The sequence below is a fragment of the Ranitomeya imitator genome, chromosome 5 (genome assembly GCF_032444005.1).
Source record: "Ranitomeya imitator isolate aRanImi1 chromosome 5, aRanImi1.pri, whole genome shotgun sequence".
NCBI classification, from domain to species: domain Eukaryota; kingdom Metazoa; phylum Chordata; class Amphibia; order Anura; family Dendrobatidae; genus Ranitomeya; species Ranitomeya imitator.
This window is the reverse complement of record NC_091286.1, coordinates 610,719,458-610,732,227: the sequence shown is the minus strand read 5'-3', so window position 1 is coordinate 610,732,227 and position 12,770 is coordinate 610,719,458. Positions and strand designations below refer to the sequence as shown.

The 12,770-nt window shown below is 44.1% G+C and overlaps 1 protein-coding gene across 2 annotated transcripts in view; it reads left to right on the top strand.

The window, feature by feature from the left end:
- Positions 1–257: 257 nt before the first annotated feature.
- LOC138638601 (ribonuclease H1-like) overlaps positions 258–12,770 on the top strand; it is a 72,298-nt gene continuing 59,785 nt past the window's right edge. For both annotated transcript variants that reach the window (XM_069728044.1, XM_069728043.1), the window contains exon 1: positions 258–396. In XM_069728044.1, the coding sequence (XP_069584145.1) occupies positions 359–396 (38 nt within the window). In that variant the 5' untranslated portion in view covers positions 258–358. The remainder of the gene's footprint in view (positions 397–12,770) is intronic.

Here is a 12,770-nt window from a genome sequence, read left to right as displayed (position 1 = left end):
AGAAGCCATTTGCAATGTGTCTAGTGTTTTTTTTACAGGCACTTAGCATTTTATCCACTAAAGAATCTGAGAACAGCACTTTAATGGATGAATATATTTATCAGTGAAATCAGGAGTTGTTTCAGGAGCTGAAGCCATTTCCCTGCCTGTCTGCCAATATTTTTTTGGCATAGTGGTTTAGGAAGCCATTATACTTATTGGAGATGACAGGAGACTCCCCCTCTCACGTGTCAGATACAGTGTCCGCCCCCCTATAATAAAGCCTGGGGCTGTGTGAGGGGTCATCATTCATCATCACTACAACCCCGGCCAGCACCGAGGAATACAGGATTAAACTTTCTCCTCACAGCTCATCGCCATGTCTGGAAGACGTCAGCAAGGAGCCTACAGGAACTGGTGAGGAGCCGGGGCCATGACTATTAGCTAGGTACACTACTGCGAGGGGGCAGAGACATTACTGTAGCTTAGCTCTGCCCGCTCAGGAGCTGTGGGTGGATTAGGTTTTTCATTGCGGCAGGAGGAGGGAACTGCGCAGTGTGAGTCTGTCATGTCGGTAATTATAACTGCGCAGTTTCGCTGTAGTCGCCGGCTACATACACTACTGCGGGCAATTTCGGCGGGAAATCCCAAGACTCCGCCCACGAAGAGTAAATGGCGGGAAAAGAGGGCCCAAAATGGCGGGAGGAGCGGGAACAAAATGGCGGCACTGCGCCTCATATTTTTTTACATAAAGACGTGAGCAGGAAATCGGACATGTGGCTTTCTTTATTGCACTAGGGCTACATCTAATGAGGTGGAAATTAATGTGCCGCCATCTTGACACGTGGTACATGCTGAGCTTAGTACTGGCCGCAGAATTATAGCACAGTAACTGTAAAAACGAACTACATAGACATGTGCATAATATTGTTTAGCCCATTTCATGCTCTGTTATTTGTAATAGGAGTTATTGGATTAATTTAGTCACCCGTTCCTTATCTGCCTCGTCTGCCAAAGTGCAGAGGTCACTGTGAGGCTGGAAATTGTGCAGAGGCCTATAGGTCACTCACCTGACAGGATTTGTCATTAGTGCCTCATATGTGTCCGTCTCCCAACCTGGTGATTATAAAAGGGAACCTGTGAGGTCCGTCATGGCCGGGACGGACTAAACTGCATATTGGGATGATGGGGTGATGGGCTGCAATACTAGACTCCACCACTAGATGGCAGCACATTTTACAAATGCAGCCCAGGAAATGACTTCTTGTAATACAGGAAGAAGGGAATTCAATGGAAATACTTAAATGAATCAGAACATCCACAGGGCTGGATTAAAGTTTAATAATAGAACCAGGGAAAAAAGATTGTAACTATATGGGATTATGTGTAGAATATCGGGTTACACACGCCTGGTGATATATCTCATCAACATCTCATAGGAATATGGGTATAATTATTGTTCTGTATGGGGATTATGGGTGAAATATCACAAATACACATGCCCAGGAACATATTTCATCTACTTCTGATAGGAATATGGGTATATCTATTGATCTATATGGGGATTATGGGTGAAATATCACAAATACACATGCTCAGGAACATACTTCATCTACTTCTGATAGGAATATGGGTATAATTATTGATCTGTATGGGGATTATGGGTGAAATATCACAAATACACATGCCCAGGAACATACTTCATCTACTTCTGATAGGAATATGGGTATAATTATTGATCTGTATGGGGATTATGGGTGAAATATCACAAATACACATGCTCAGGAACATACTTCATCTACTTCTGATAGGAATATGGGTATATCTATTGTTCTGTATGGGGATTATGGGTGAAATCTCACAAATACACATGCTCAGGGACATACTTCATCTACTTCTGATAGGAATATGGGTATAATTATTGATCTGTATGGGGATTATGGGTGAAATATCACAAATACACATGCTCAGGAACATACTTCATCTACTTCTGATAGGAATATGGGTATAATTATTGATCTGTATGGGGATTATGGGTGAAATCTCACAAATACACATGCTCAGGGACATACTTCATCTACTTCTGATAGGAATATGGGTATATCTATTGTTCTGTATGGGGATTATGGGTGAAATATCACAAATACACATGCTCAGGAACATACTTCATCTACTTCTGATAGGAATATGGGTATAATTATTGTTCTGTATGGGGATTATGGGTGAAATATCACAAATACACATGTCCAGGAACATACTTCATCTACTTCTGATAGGAACATGGGTATAATTATTGTTCTTTATGGGGATTATGGGTGAAATATCACAAATACACATGCCCAGGAACATACTTCATCTACTTCTGATAGGAATATGGGTATAATTATTGTTCTGTATGGGGATTATGGGTGAAATATCACAAATACACATGCCCAGGAACATACTTCATCTACTTCTGATAGGAATATGGGTATAATTATTGTTCTGTATGGGGATTATGGGTGAAATATCACAAATACACATGTCCAGGAACATACTTCATCTACTTCTGATAGGAATATGGGTATAATTATTGTTCTGTATGGGGATTATGGGTGAAATATCACAAATACACATGCCCAGGAACATACTTCATCTACTTCTGATAGGAATATGGGTATATCTATTGATCTGTATGGGGATTATGGGTGAAATATCACAAATACACATGCCCAGGAACATATTTCATCTACTTCTGATAGGAATATGAGTATATCTATTGTTCTGTATGGGGATTATGGGTGAAATATCACAAATACACATGCTCAGGAACATACTTCATCTACTTCTGATAGGAATATGAGTATATCTATTGTTCTGTATGGGGATTATGGGTGAAATATCACAAATACACATGCCCAGGAACATACTTCATCTACTTCTGATAGGAATATGGGTATAATTATTGTTCTGTATGGGGATTATGGGTGAAATATCACAAATACACATGCTCAGGAACATATCTCATCTACGTCTGATAGGAATATGGGTATAATGGTTCTTTGTGGGTATTATAGGTGATAGAGGTTCACATGTCTGATATAGGACTCGGTATTGCTTCTTCGTCAGTAGGCAAGGCATAATTGAGTCTTATGTGCCTGTTTTCCATCCAGGTTCACTTGAATGGGAATGGAAACTTTCATATTGATCCCCGCTATACAGGGCAGATTTTTTTTTTTTTTGTGTGGCTGTTTCTGTGCTGCCACTATCATCCTCTATCACCTATAATACCCACAAAGAACCATTATACCCATATTCCTATCAGACGTAGATGAGATATGTTCCTGAGCATGTGTATTTGTGATATTTCACCCATAATCCCCATACAGAACAATAATTATACCCATATTCCTATCAGAAGTAGATGAAGTATGTTCCTGGGCATGTGTATTTGTGATATTTCACCCATAATCCCCATACAGAACAATAGATATACTCATATTCCTATCAGAAGTAGATGAAGTATGTTCCTGAGCATGTGTATTTGTGATATTTCACCCATAATCCCCATACAGAACAATAGATATACTCATATTCCTATCAGAAGTAGATGAAATATGTTCCTGGGCATGTGTATTTGTGATATTTCACCCATAATCCCCATACAGATCAATAGATATACCCATATTCCTATCAGAAGTAGATGAAGTATGTTCCTGGGCATGTATATTTGTGATATTTCACCCATAATCCTCATACAGAACAATAGATATACTCATATTCCTATCAGAAGTAGATGAAATATGTTCCTGGGCATGTGTATTTGTGATATTTCACCCATAATCCCCACAAAGAACCTTTATACCCATATTCCTATCAGAAGTAGATGAAATATGTTCCTGAGCATGTGTATTTCTGATATTTCACCCATAATCCCCATACAGATCAATAATTATACCCATATTCCTATCAGAAGTAGATGAAGTATGTTCCTGGGCATGTGTATTTGTGATATTTCACCCATAATCCCCATACAGATCAATAGATATACCCATATTCCTATCAGAAGTAGATGAAGTATGTTCCTGGGCATGTATATTTGTGATATTTCATCCATAATCCCAATACAGAACAATAGATATACCCATATTCCTATCAGAAGTAGATGAAATATGTTCCTGGGCATGTGTATTTGTGATATTTCACCCATAATCCCCATACAGATCAATAGATATACCCATATTCCTATCAGAAGTAGATGAAATATGTTCCTGGGCATGTGTATTTGTGATATTTCACCCATAATCCCCATACAGAACAATAGATATACCCATATTCCTATCAGAAGTAGATGAAGTATGTTCCTGGGCATGTGTATTTGTGATATTTCACCCATAATCCCCATACAGATCAATAGATATACCCATATTCCTATCAGAAGTAGATGAAGTATGTTCCTGGGCATGTGTATTTGTGATATTTCACCCATAATCCCCATACAGAACAATAGATATACCCATATTCCTATCAGAAGTAGATGAAGTGTGTTCCTGGGCATGTGTATTTGTGATATTTCACCCATAATCACCATACAGATCAATAGATATACCCATATTCCTATCAGAAGTAGATGAAGTATGTTCCTGGGCATGTATATTTGTGATATTTCATCCATAATCCCAATACAGAACAATAGATATACCCATATTCCTATCAGAAGTAGATGAAATATGTTCCTGGGCATGTGTATTTGTGATATTTCACCCATAATCCCCATACAGAACAATAATTATACCCATATTCCTATCAGAAGTAGATGAAATATGTTCCTGAGCATGTGTATTTGTGATATTTCACCCATAATCCCCATAAAGAACAATAATTATACCCATATTCCTATCAGAAGTAGATGAAGTGTGTTCCTGGGCATGTGTATTTGTGATATTTCACCCATAATCCCCATACAGAACAATAATTATACCCATATTCCTATCAGAAGTAGATGAAGTATGTTCCTGGGCATGTGTATTTGTGATATTTCACCCATAATCCCCATAAAGAACAATAATTATACCCATATTCCTATCAGAAGTAGATGAAGTATGTTCCTGGGCATGTGTATTTGTGATATTTCACCCATAATCCCCATAAAGAACAATAATTATACCCATATTCCTATCAGAAGTAGATGAAGTATGTTCCTGGGCATGTGTATTTGTGATATTTCACCCATAATCCCCATACAGAACAATAATTATACCCATATTCCCTTCTTGCCATATTACAAGAAGTCATTTCCTGGGCTGCATTTGTAAAATGTGCTGCCATCTCGTGGTGGAGTCTAGTATTGCAGCCCATCATCCCATCATCCCATCATCCCAATATGCAGTTTAGTCCGTCCCGTCATGGCCTCCAGCCAGCAGCATTCAGCCATATGTGATTACACTCCTTCACTATGGAGCCCTATATAACATGATTCAGATAAATAATAATAATCTATATAGCGCCAATATATTTCACAGCGCTTTACAGTTTTTGCACATTATCATCGCTGCCCCCGATGGGGCTCACAATCTAGCTTCTGCTTTCCCTATGCTAATGAGGGCTTTGACTAGTTGATGGGGAGTTATTAAAGGGAACCTGTCACCCCATTTTTTCAGATTGAGATAAAAAATACTGTTAAATAGGGCCTGCGCTGTGCGTTACAATAGTGTATGTAGTGTACCCTGATTCCCCACCTATGCTACGAAATACATTACCAAAGTCGCCGTTTTCGCCTGTCAATCAGGCTGGTCAGGTCAGGTGGGCGTGGTGACATCACTGTTTCTTCCCCAGCTTTCCGTTGGTGGCGTAGTGGTGTGCGTATGTCCAAGTGCCGAATCCACTGCGCGCAGGTGAAGAAAAAGCGCGCGATCTGCGCTATTACCCTTGTCATCGGTGGGGGCGGCCATCTTCCTGGGGCCGCGCGTGCGCAGATGGAGTGCTCTGCTGCACGTGGCTTCAGGAAAATGGCCGCGGGATGCCGCGCGTGCGCAGATGGAGATCGCGGCGGCCATTTTCCCAAAGCCGAGTTTGTATCTCGGCTTCAGGAAAATGGCCGCCGCGATCTCCATCTGCGCACGTGCGGCATCCCATGGCCATTTTCCTGAAGCCCCGTGCAGCAGAGCACTCCATCTGCGCACGCGCAGCCTCAGGAAGATGGCCGCCCCCACCGATGACAAGGGTAATAGCGCAGATCGCACGCTTTTTCTTCACCTGCGCGCAGTGGATTCGGCACTTGGACATGCGCACACCACTACGCCACCAACGCAAAGCTGGGGAAGAAACAGCGATGTCACCACGCCCACCTGACCAGCCTGATTGACAGGCGAAAACGGCGACTTTGGTAATGTATTTTGCAGCATAGGTGGGGAATCAGGGTACACTATTGTAATGCACAGCGCAGGCCCTATTTAACAGTATTTTTATCTCAATCTGAAAAAACGGGGTGACAGGTTCCCTTTAACATAATTTGCAGGAGCAACGTAATAGCCAGCTGTGGGTGTTATAACAGAATTTGCACAAGTCGGCGCCATCACCAGCTCCTGCAAATCTGCGTACGAGCGCCGCTCATTCTGGCCGCATCACTGCGCCACTGTAGCGTGGCGTAAGCGTCCATTCTTCAGATAAGCACTGTGCATGACCGGGAATTCAGAAGATGGCTTCCGGTCATGTGCATCGCCTCGCAAGCGTACACCTGGCTAAAGAGGTGTGACGCTGCCGGAATGAGCGGCGCTCGTACGCAGATTTGCAGGAGCTGGTGATGGCGCCGACTTGTGCAAATTCTGTTATAACACCCACAGGATCGTGATAACACGGAAATGGGACTGACTAGTCTGGGACAACTAACATCCCATCAACTAGTCAAAAGTCCTCATTAGCAAGGGGAATGCGAAGGTTATTAATGCCTTTTTAAAACATTTATTTACCTGAATTATTTATACAGGGCTGGTTAGGGAGGGAGTGTAATCACACATGGCTGAATGCTGATGTATTGGAGGACACGGTGGATCTGACAGGCTCCCTTTATTTATTTTTTTGTAATGATGAGCGCAAGTGCTCATTACTCGAGTTTGCTGGGGATGCTTGGGTATGTACCGAGTATCGCGGGTGTCAGAGTGACATGTTCGAGTCTCCGCGGCTGTTAGGGTGATATTTCTCTTACAGAGGCTCACTTCTCTGAAAGAGAAATGAACATACTGTGGTCTGGAGAGACGCGCCACATATCCGTCTCCGCAGGTGAGCCGCAGGTATCTTTGCACGCATAATGAGCATGGGATTTCTTGAAATCCCATCCACTATGCTGTAACAGCTGGACGCTGCACAAGTACGCAGCGTCCAACCTGCAGCATTTACTGATCATGTGCACGTGCCCTTAGATGGCCACAAAACCTGCGGGGACTGCCTGAGAAACATGGACAATCCCGTATGTTTTGTGTCTGTCCAATGTTATATAACATGTATAATGCACACAGGACATATCTACTGCAAAATGTACAAATCATGGCGTTTTCGGCCACGTTAATGCTAGCCACAGATATTCCATAGTGAAATTACACAACATAAATTCATAGGCTTCAGATCTCAAATCCAGAGCATTGTTCAATTTACACTGGCTTTTCTCCTCGACTGATGGAAGAGATTTTGTCACATCTTATTCTTTAGTACGCAACAGAATTTCTGGATGTAAAATCTTCACTGATTACAACCTGAGTAAATATGTCCTTAAAGGGAACCTGTCACCCCGTTTTTTGAGATTGAGATATAAATACTGTTAAATAGGGCCTGCGCTGTGCGTTGCTATAGTGTATGTAGTGTACCCTGATTCCCCACCTATGCTGAGAAATACATTACCAAAGTCGCCGTTTTCGCCTGTCAATCAGGCTGGTCTGGTCAGGTGGGCGTGGTGACATCGCTCTTTTCTTCCCCAGCTTTCCGTTGGTGGCGTAGTGGTGTGCGCATGTCCAAGTTCCGAATTCCCTGCGCGCACGTGAAGACACAGCGCGCGATCTGCGCTGTCATCCCTTTCATCGGTGGGGGCGGCCATCTTCCTGGGGCCGCGCGTGCGCAGATAGAGTGCTCTGCTGCACGGGGCTTCAGGAAAATGGCCACGGGATGCCGCGCGTGCACACAAGAGATCCCGGCGGCCATTTTCCCAAAGCCGAGTTTGCATCTCGGCTTTGGGAAAATGGCCGCCGCGATCTCTTCTGCGCACGCGCGGCATCCCGCGGCCATTTTCCTGAAGCCCCGTGCAGCAGAGCACGCTATCTGCGCACGCGCGGCCCCAGGAAGATGGCCGCCCCCACCGATGAAAGGGATGACAGCGCAGATCGCGCGCTGTGTCTTCACGTGCGCGCAGGGAATTCGGAACTTGGACATGCGCACACCACTACGCCACCAACGGAAAGCTGGGGAAGAAAAGAGCGATGTCACCACGCCCACCCGACCTGACCAGCCTGATTGACAGGCGAAAACGGCGACTTTGGTGATGTATTTCTCAGCATAGGTGGGGAATCAGGGTACACTACATACACTATAGTAACGCACAGCGCAGGCCCTATTTAACAGTATTTATATCTCAATCTCAAAAAACGGGGTGACTGGTTCCCTTTAAAGGGGTTGTTGACTGCTAGGATAACCCTTTCTATACTCTTCTGAACTGGATGGACAAATGTCTTTTTTCGGCCTTACTAACTATGTTACTATGTTCTCTACTCACCTCCCGTGCAGGCGCTGTTCCTGCAGTGTCGGCATTCGCGGTCCCGGGGCTGTGATAAGTGTCCCCGACACCGAATCAGCGCTGGCATCACTGTCTCAGTCTTTGGATGTTTTGATCATGAAGAGGAAGTCCGAGTGGCAGCTGATCTAACTTACTCTTCATGTTCAATTAGCACGAAGGAGGAGACCGTGACTCCAGAGCTGATTGGGTGCCAGAGTCATGTGTCATGACACCACTGGAATGGCGCCAGCTCGGGAATCGAGTTAAAGGGAACCTGTCACCCCGAAAATTGCCGGTGAGGTAAGCCCACCGGCATCAGGGGCTTATCTACAGCATTCTGGAATGCTGTAGATAAGCCCCCGATGTTACCTGAAAGAGGAGAAAAAGACGTTAGATTATACTCACCCAGGGGCGTTCCCGCTGTTGGTCCGGGGCCTCCCATCTTCATCAATTGACATCCTCTTCTTGGCTTCATGCTGCGGCTCCAGCGCAGGCGTACTTTGTCTGCCCTGTTGAGGGCAGAGCAAAGTACTGCAGTGCGCAGGCGCCGGGCCTCTCTGACCTTTCTCGGCGCCTGCGCACTGCAGTACTTTGCTCTGCCCTCAACAGGGCAAACAAAGTACGCCTGCCCTGGAGCCGCAGCATGAAGCCAAGAAGAGGATGTCATCTGATAAAGATCGGAGGCGCCAGACCCGGACCAACAGCGGGAACGCCCCTGGGTGAGTTGGCTTACCTCACCCGTGATTTTCGGGGTGACAGGTTCCCTTTAAGCTTTTTTATTTTAACTGGGGAATGAGAAGAGGTTGTGGACAACCCCTTTAATATTCTCCATATTGTTGCTAAATTAAAGGGAACCCGTCCTGTCCCTAGACACAACCTACAGGGTTAGTTCACACAGGGCGTTTTTGCTGCTTATTTTTTCTGCATAATTACCCTATTTGGACTTGCATATTGAAACAGCCGAAACGAAGAGATCCAGAATAAAATTAAAAGGTACAATGATTTATTAATAAATCATTAAAATATATACAGCAGTGCAGTATAATACACAAGCGCCCTATCCAAAGGTGGAACGCTGGGTAATACTCAATTTTAAAGACCCATGTCAGGATCGAGTATATTTCATATGGAAATTGTTCCTATCCACGCTATCTGGCTCAATACATGCTACCTAAGGCCTCTTTCACATTTCCGTCTTTTGAAGACGTTGCAATGCGTCGTTCTGTGCAAAAAACGCATGCTGCAAAGTTGCCCGCAGTATGCGTTTTTTGCACATAGACTTGTATTACCGACGCATCGCGACGTATGGACACACGTTCCATATGTCGTGCACTGGATGCGTCGGTAATTAGCGGACCGTCGTCACAAAAAAAGTTCACTGTACTGTTTTTTTTGTGCGACATGTCCGCCATTTTCGACCGTGCATGCGCGGCGAAACTCCGCCCCTTCCCCGGAACTCATGATGGGCAGCGGATGCGTCTGAAAACTGCCATCCGCTGCCCACGTTATGCACTGTTTGCACAACGTCCGTCGGGCCGACGGAAATGTGAAAGAGGCCTAAGTATGCACACAATAAACTGAATATATACATATACAACCAGAAGCAAGGATAAAATGGATAGCTACCTTACAACGAACACAGCGTCCCACCTCTTCCCAAGGCACGTTTCGCCACCAGCTTCTTCTGGGGCGTCCGGTTGTATATGTATATATTCAGTTTATTGTGTGCATACTTAGGTAGCATGTATTGAGCCAGATAGTGTGGATAGGAACAATTACCATATGAAATATACCGTACTCGATCCTGACATGGGTCTTTAAAATTGAATATTATTACCCAGCGTTCCACCTCTGGATAGGGCGCTGGTGTATTATACTGCACTGCTGTATATATTTGAAAGATTTATTAATAAGCATTGTACATTTAAATTTTATTCTGGATCTCTTCGTTTCGGCTGTTTCTATATGTAAGTCCGAATAGGGTATTTATGTATTGTGAAGTGCCAAGCTGTATGGTTTGGACATTGGTGAATTTAGTTTATTTTTTTTCTGCAGCAAAACCTGATCATCTTGGGAGGAAAGAAGCTTCGTCAAAAACGCCGGTTTAGGTGCTTTTTTGTTGCGTATTTGGTGCGGGTTTTTTATGCTTTTTGTTTTTGGTGCGTTTTTTTTTCTTTGTCCATGTTAATGTTCTCGGATTTTCAGCAGCAAAAACGCAGCAAATAATGATGCCTGCGTTTTTGCTGCGTTTTTTTCAACACCCATTCAAGTGAATGGGTGAAAAAACGCAGCAAAAACGCTGAAAGAAATGACATGCTCTATGTCCAAAAAACGCAACAAAGCTCAAAATACTGATCAAACAAAAAAACAGTGTGTGCATGAGATTTCTTAAATCTCATAGGCTTTGTTGGTATTGTAAAAAGCAGCTGAAAATTAGCATAAAAAAAGCAGCAAAAACACCCTGTGTGAACTTAACCACAGAGAGTGTTAATCTGCAGGTTAAATAGCATTACAATGCTGCCCAGTCGCCACACTTTCTTCTCCCTCCCAGAAGAAGATAAACTTTATTTCTGTTGGAAGTTGTCGACTTTGTTGTGCCCGGAGCGACTTCAGTCACTGTTTACATAATTTTGATCCACAGCTGTAGACGCGGACAAGTATTTTAATTGACAGCTGGCTGCACACGGATTACCTGCACTGTGAGCTGCCCATCAGTCTCTTCGGGCAAGTCTTTATGACTGAAAACTGGTGGGTCTCAGGAGGAATAAAATTAATTTATTCCCAGTAGTCGCACTTTTAGTGTGGCGGACGAACAGCATTGTAACACTATTAGGCCGGGGTCACACCAAGCGTAGTAAAATACGGTCCGTTTTTTACATGTGCAATTTGCAGAAATCTTCCCAAAACAATGTTCTGTATGTAATCCGTTGGCAAGACTTTCATTGTCGTATTATTTGCACAATACGCTGACAAACGCAGCATGCTGTGATTGTGTACGGACATACAAAACCGTAAAATACGCCAGATAGGAGCTGGGCCATAGAGAATCATTGAACCGTGTGCAGTGCCTATTTTATGCACCTCTCATACGTCCGTAAAACACGCTAGTGTGACCCCAGCCTTAAAGGGAACCAGTCACATGCAAAAAAAAAACAACAACCTGTGGGGTAAGTTTGCAGGTTTAATAGCGTTATGTACTGTACTGAGAGCCCCGCTGCCTGGAGGAATTGAACATTATTTCCCCTTGCAGTGTTTGGCGTTCAGTCATTGACGTGGCTCTGGCACCGTGTCAGGCCGGTTTCACACGTCAGTGGCTCCGGTACGTGAGGTGACAATTTCCTCAAGTACCGGAGCCACTGACACACATAGACACATTGAAATCAATGCATCTATGCAGATGTCATTGTTTTTTTTGCGGACCGTGTCTCCGTGTGCCAAACACAGAGACATGTCAGTGTTCGTGGGAGCGCACGGATTACACGGACCCATTAAAGTCAATGGGTCCGTGTAAAACACGTACCGCACACGGATGTTATCCGTGTGCAGTCCGTGTGCCGTGCAGGAGACAGCGCTACAGTAAGCGCTGTCCCCCCCTACTGATGCTGAAGCCGCCATTCATATCTTCTTTGCAGCAGCGTTTGCTGTAGAGAAAATATGAATAATCCTTTTTTTTTTTTTTCTCGTGTTTAAAATAAAGATCCATGTGCCCACCTCCTGTCGCCTGCCCGCTGTTCTAAAAAACAACAACCTGTGGGGTAAGTTTGCAGGTTTAATAGCGTTATGTACTGTACTGAGAGCCCCGCTGCCTGGAGGAATTGAACATTATTTCCCCTTGCAGTGTTTGGCGTTCAGTCATTGACGTGGCTCTGGCACCGTGTCAGGCCGGTTTCACACGTCAGTGGCTCTGGTACGTGAGGTGACAGTTTCCTCAAGTACCGGAGCCACTGACACACATAGACACATTGAAATCAATGCATCTATGCAGATGTCATTGTTTTTTTTGCGGACCGTGTCTCCGTGTGCCAAACACAGAGACATGTCAGTGTTCGTGGGA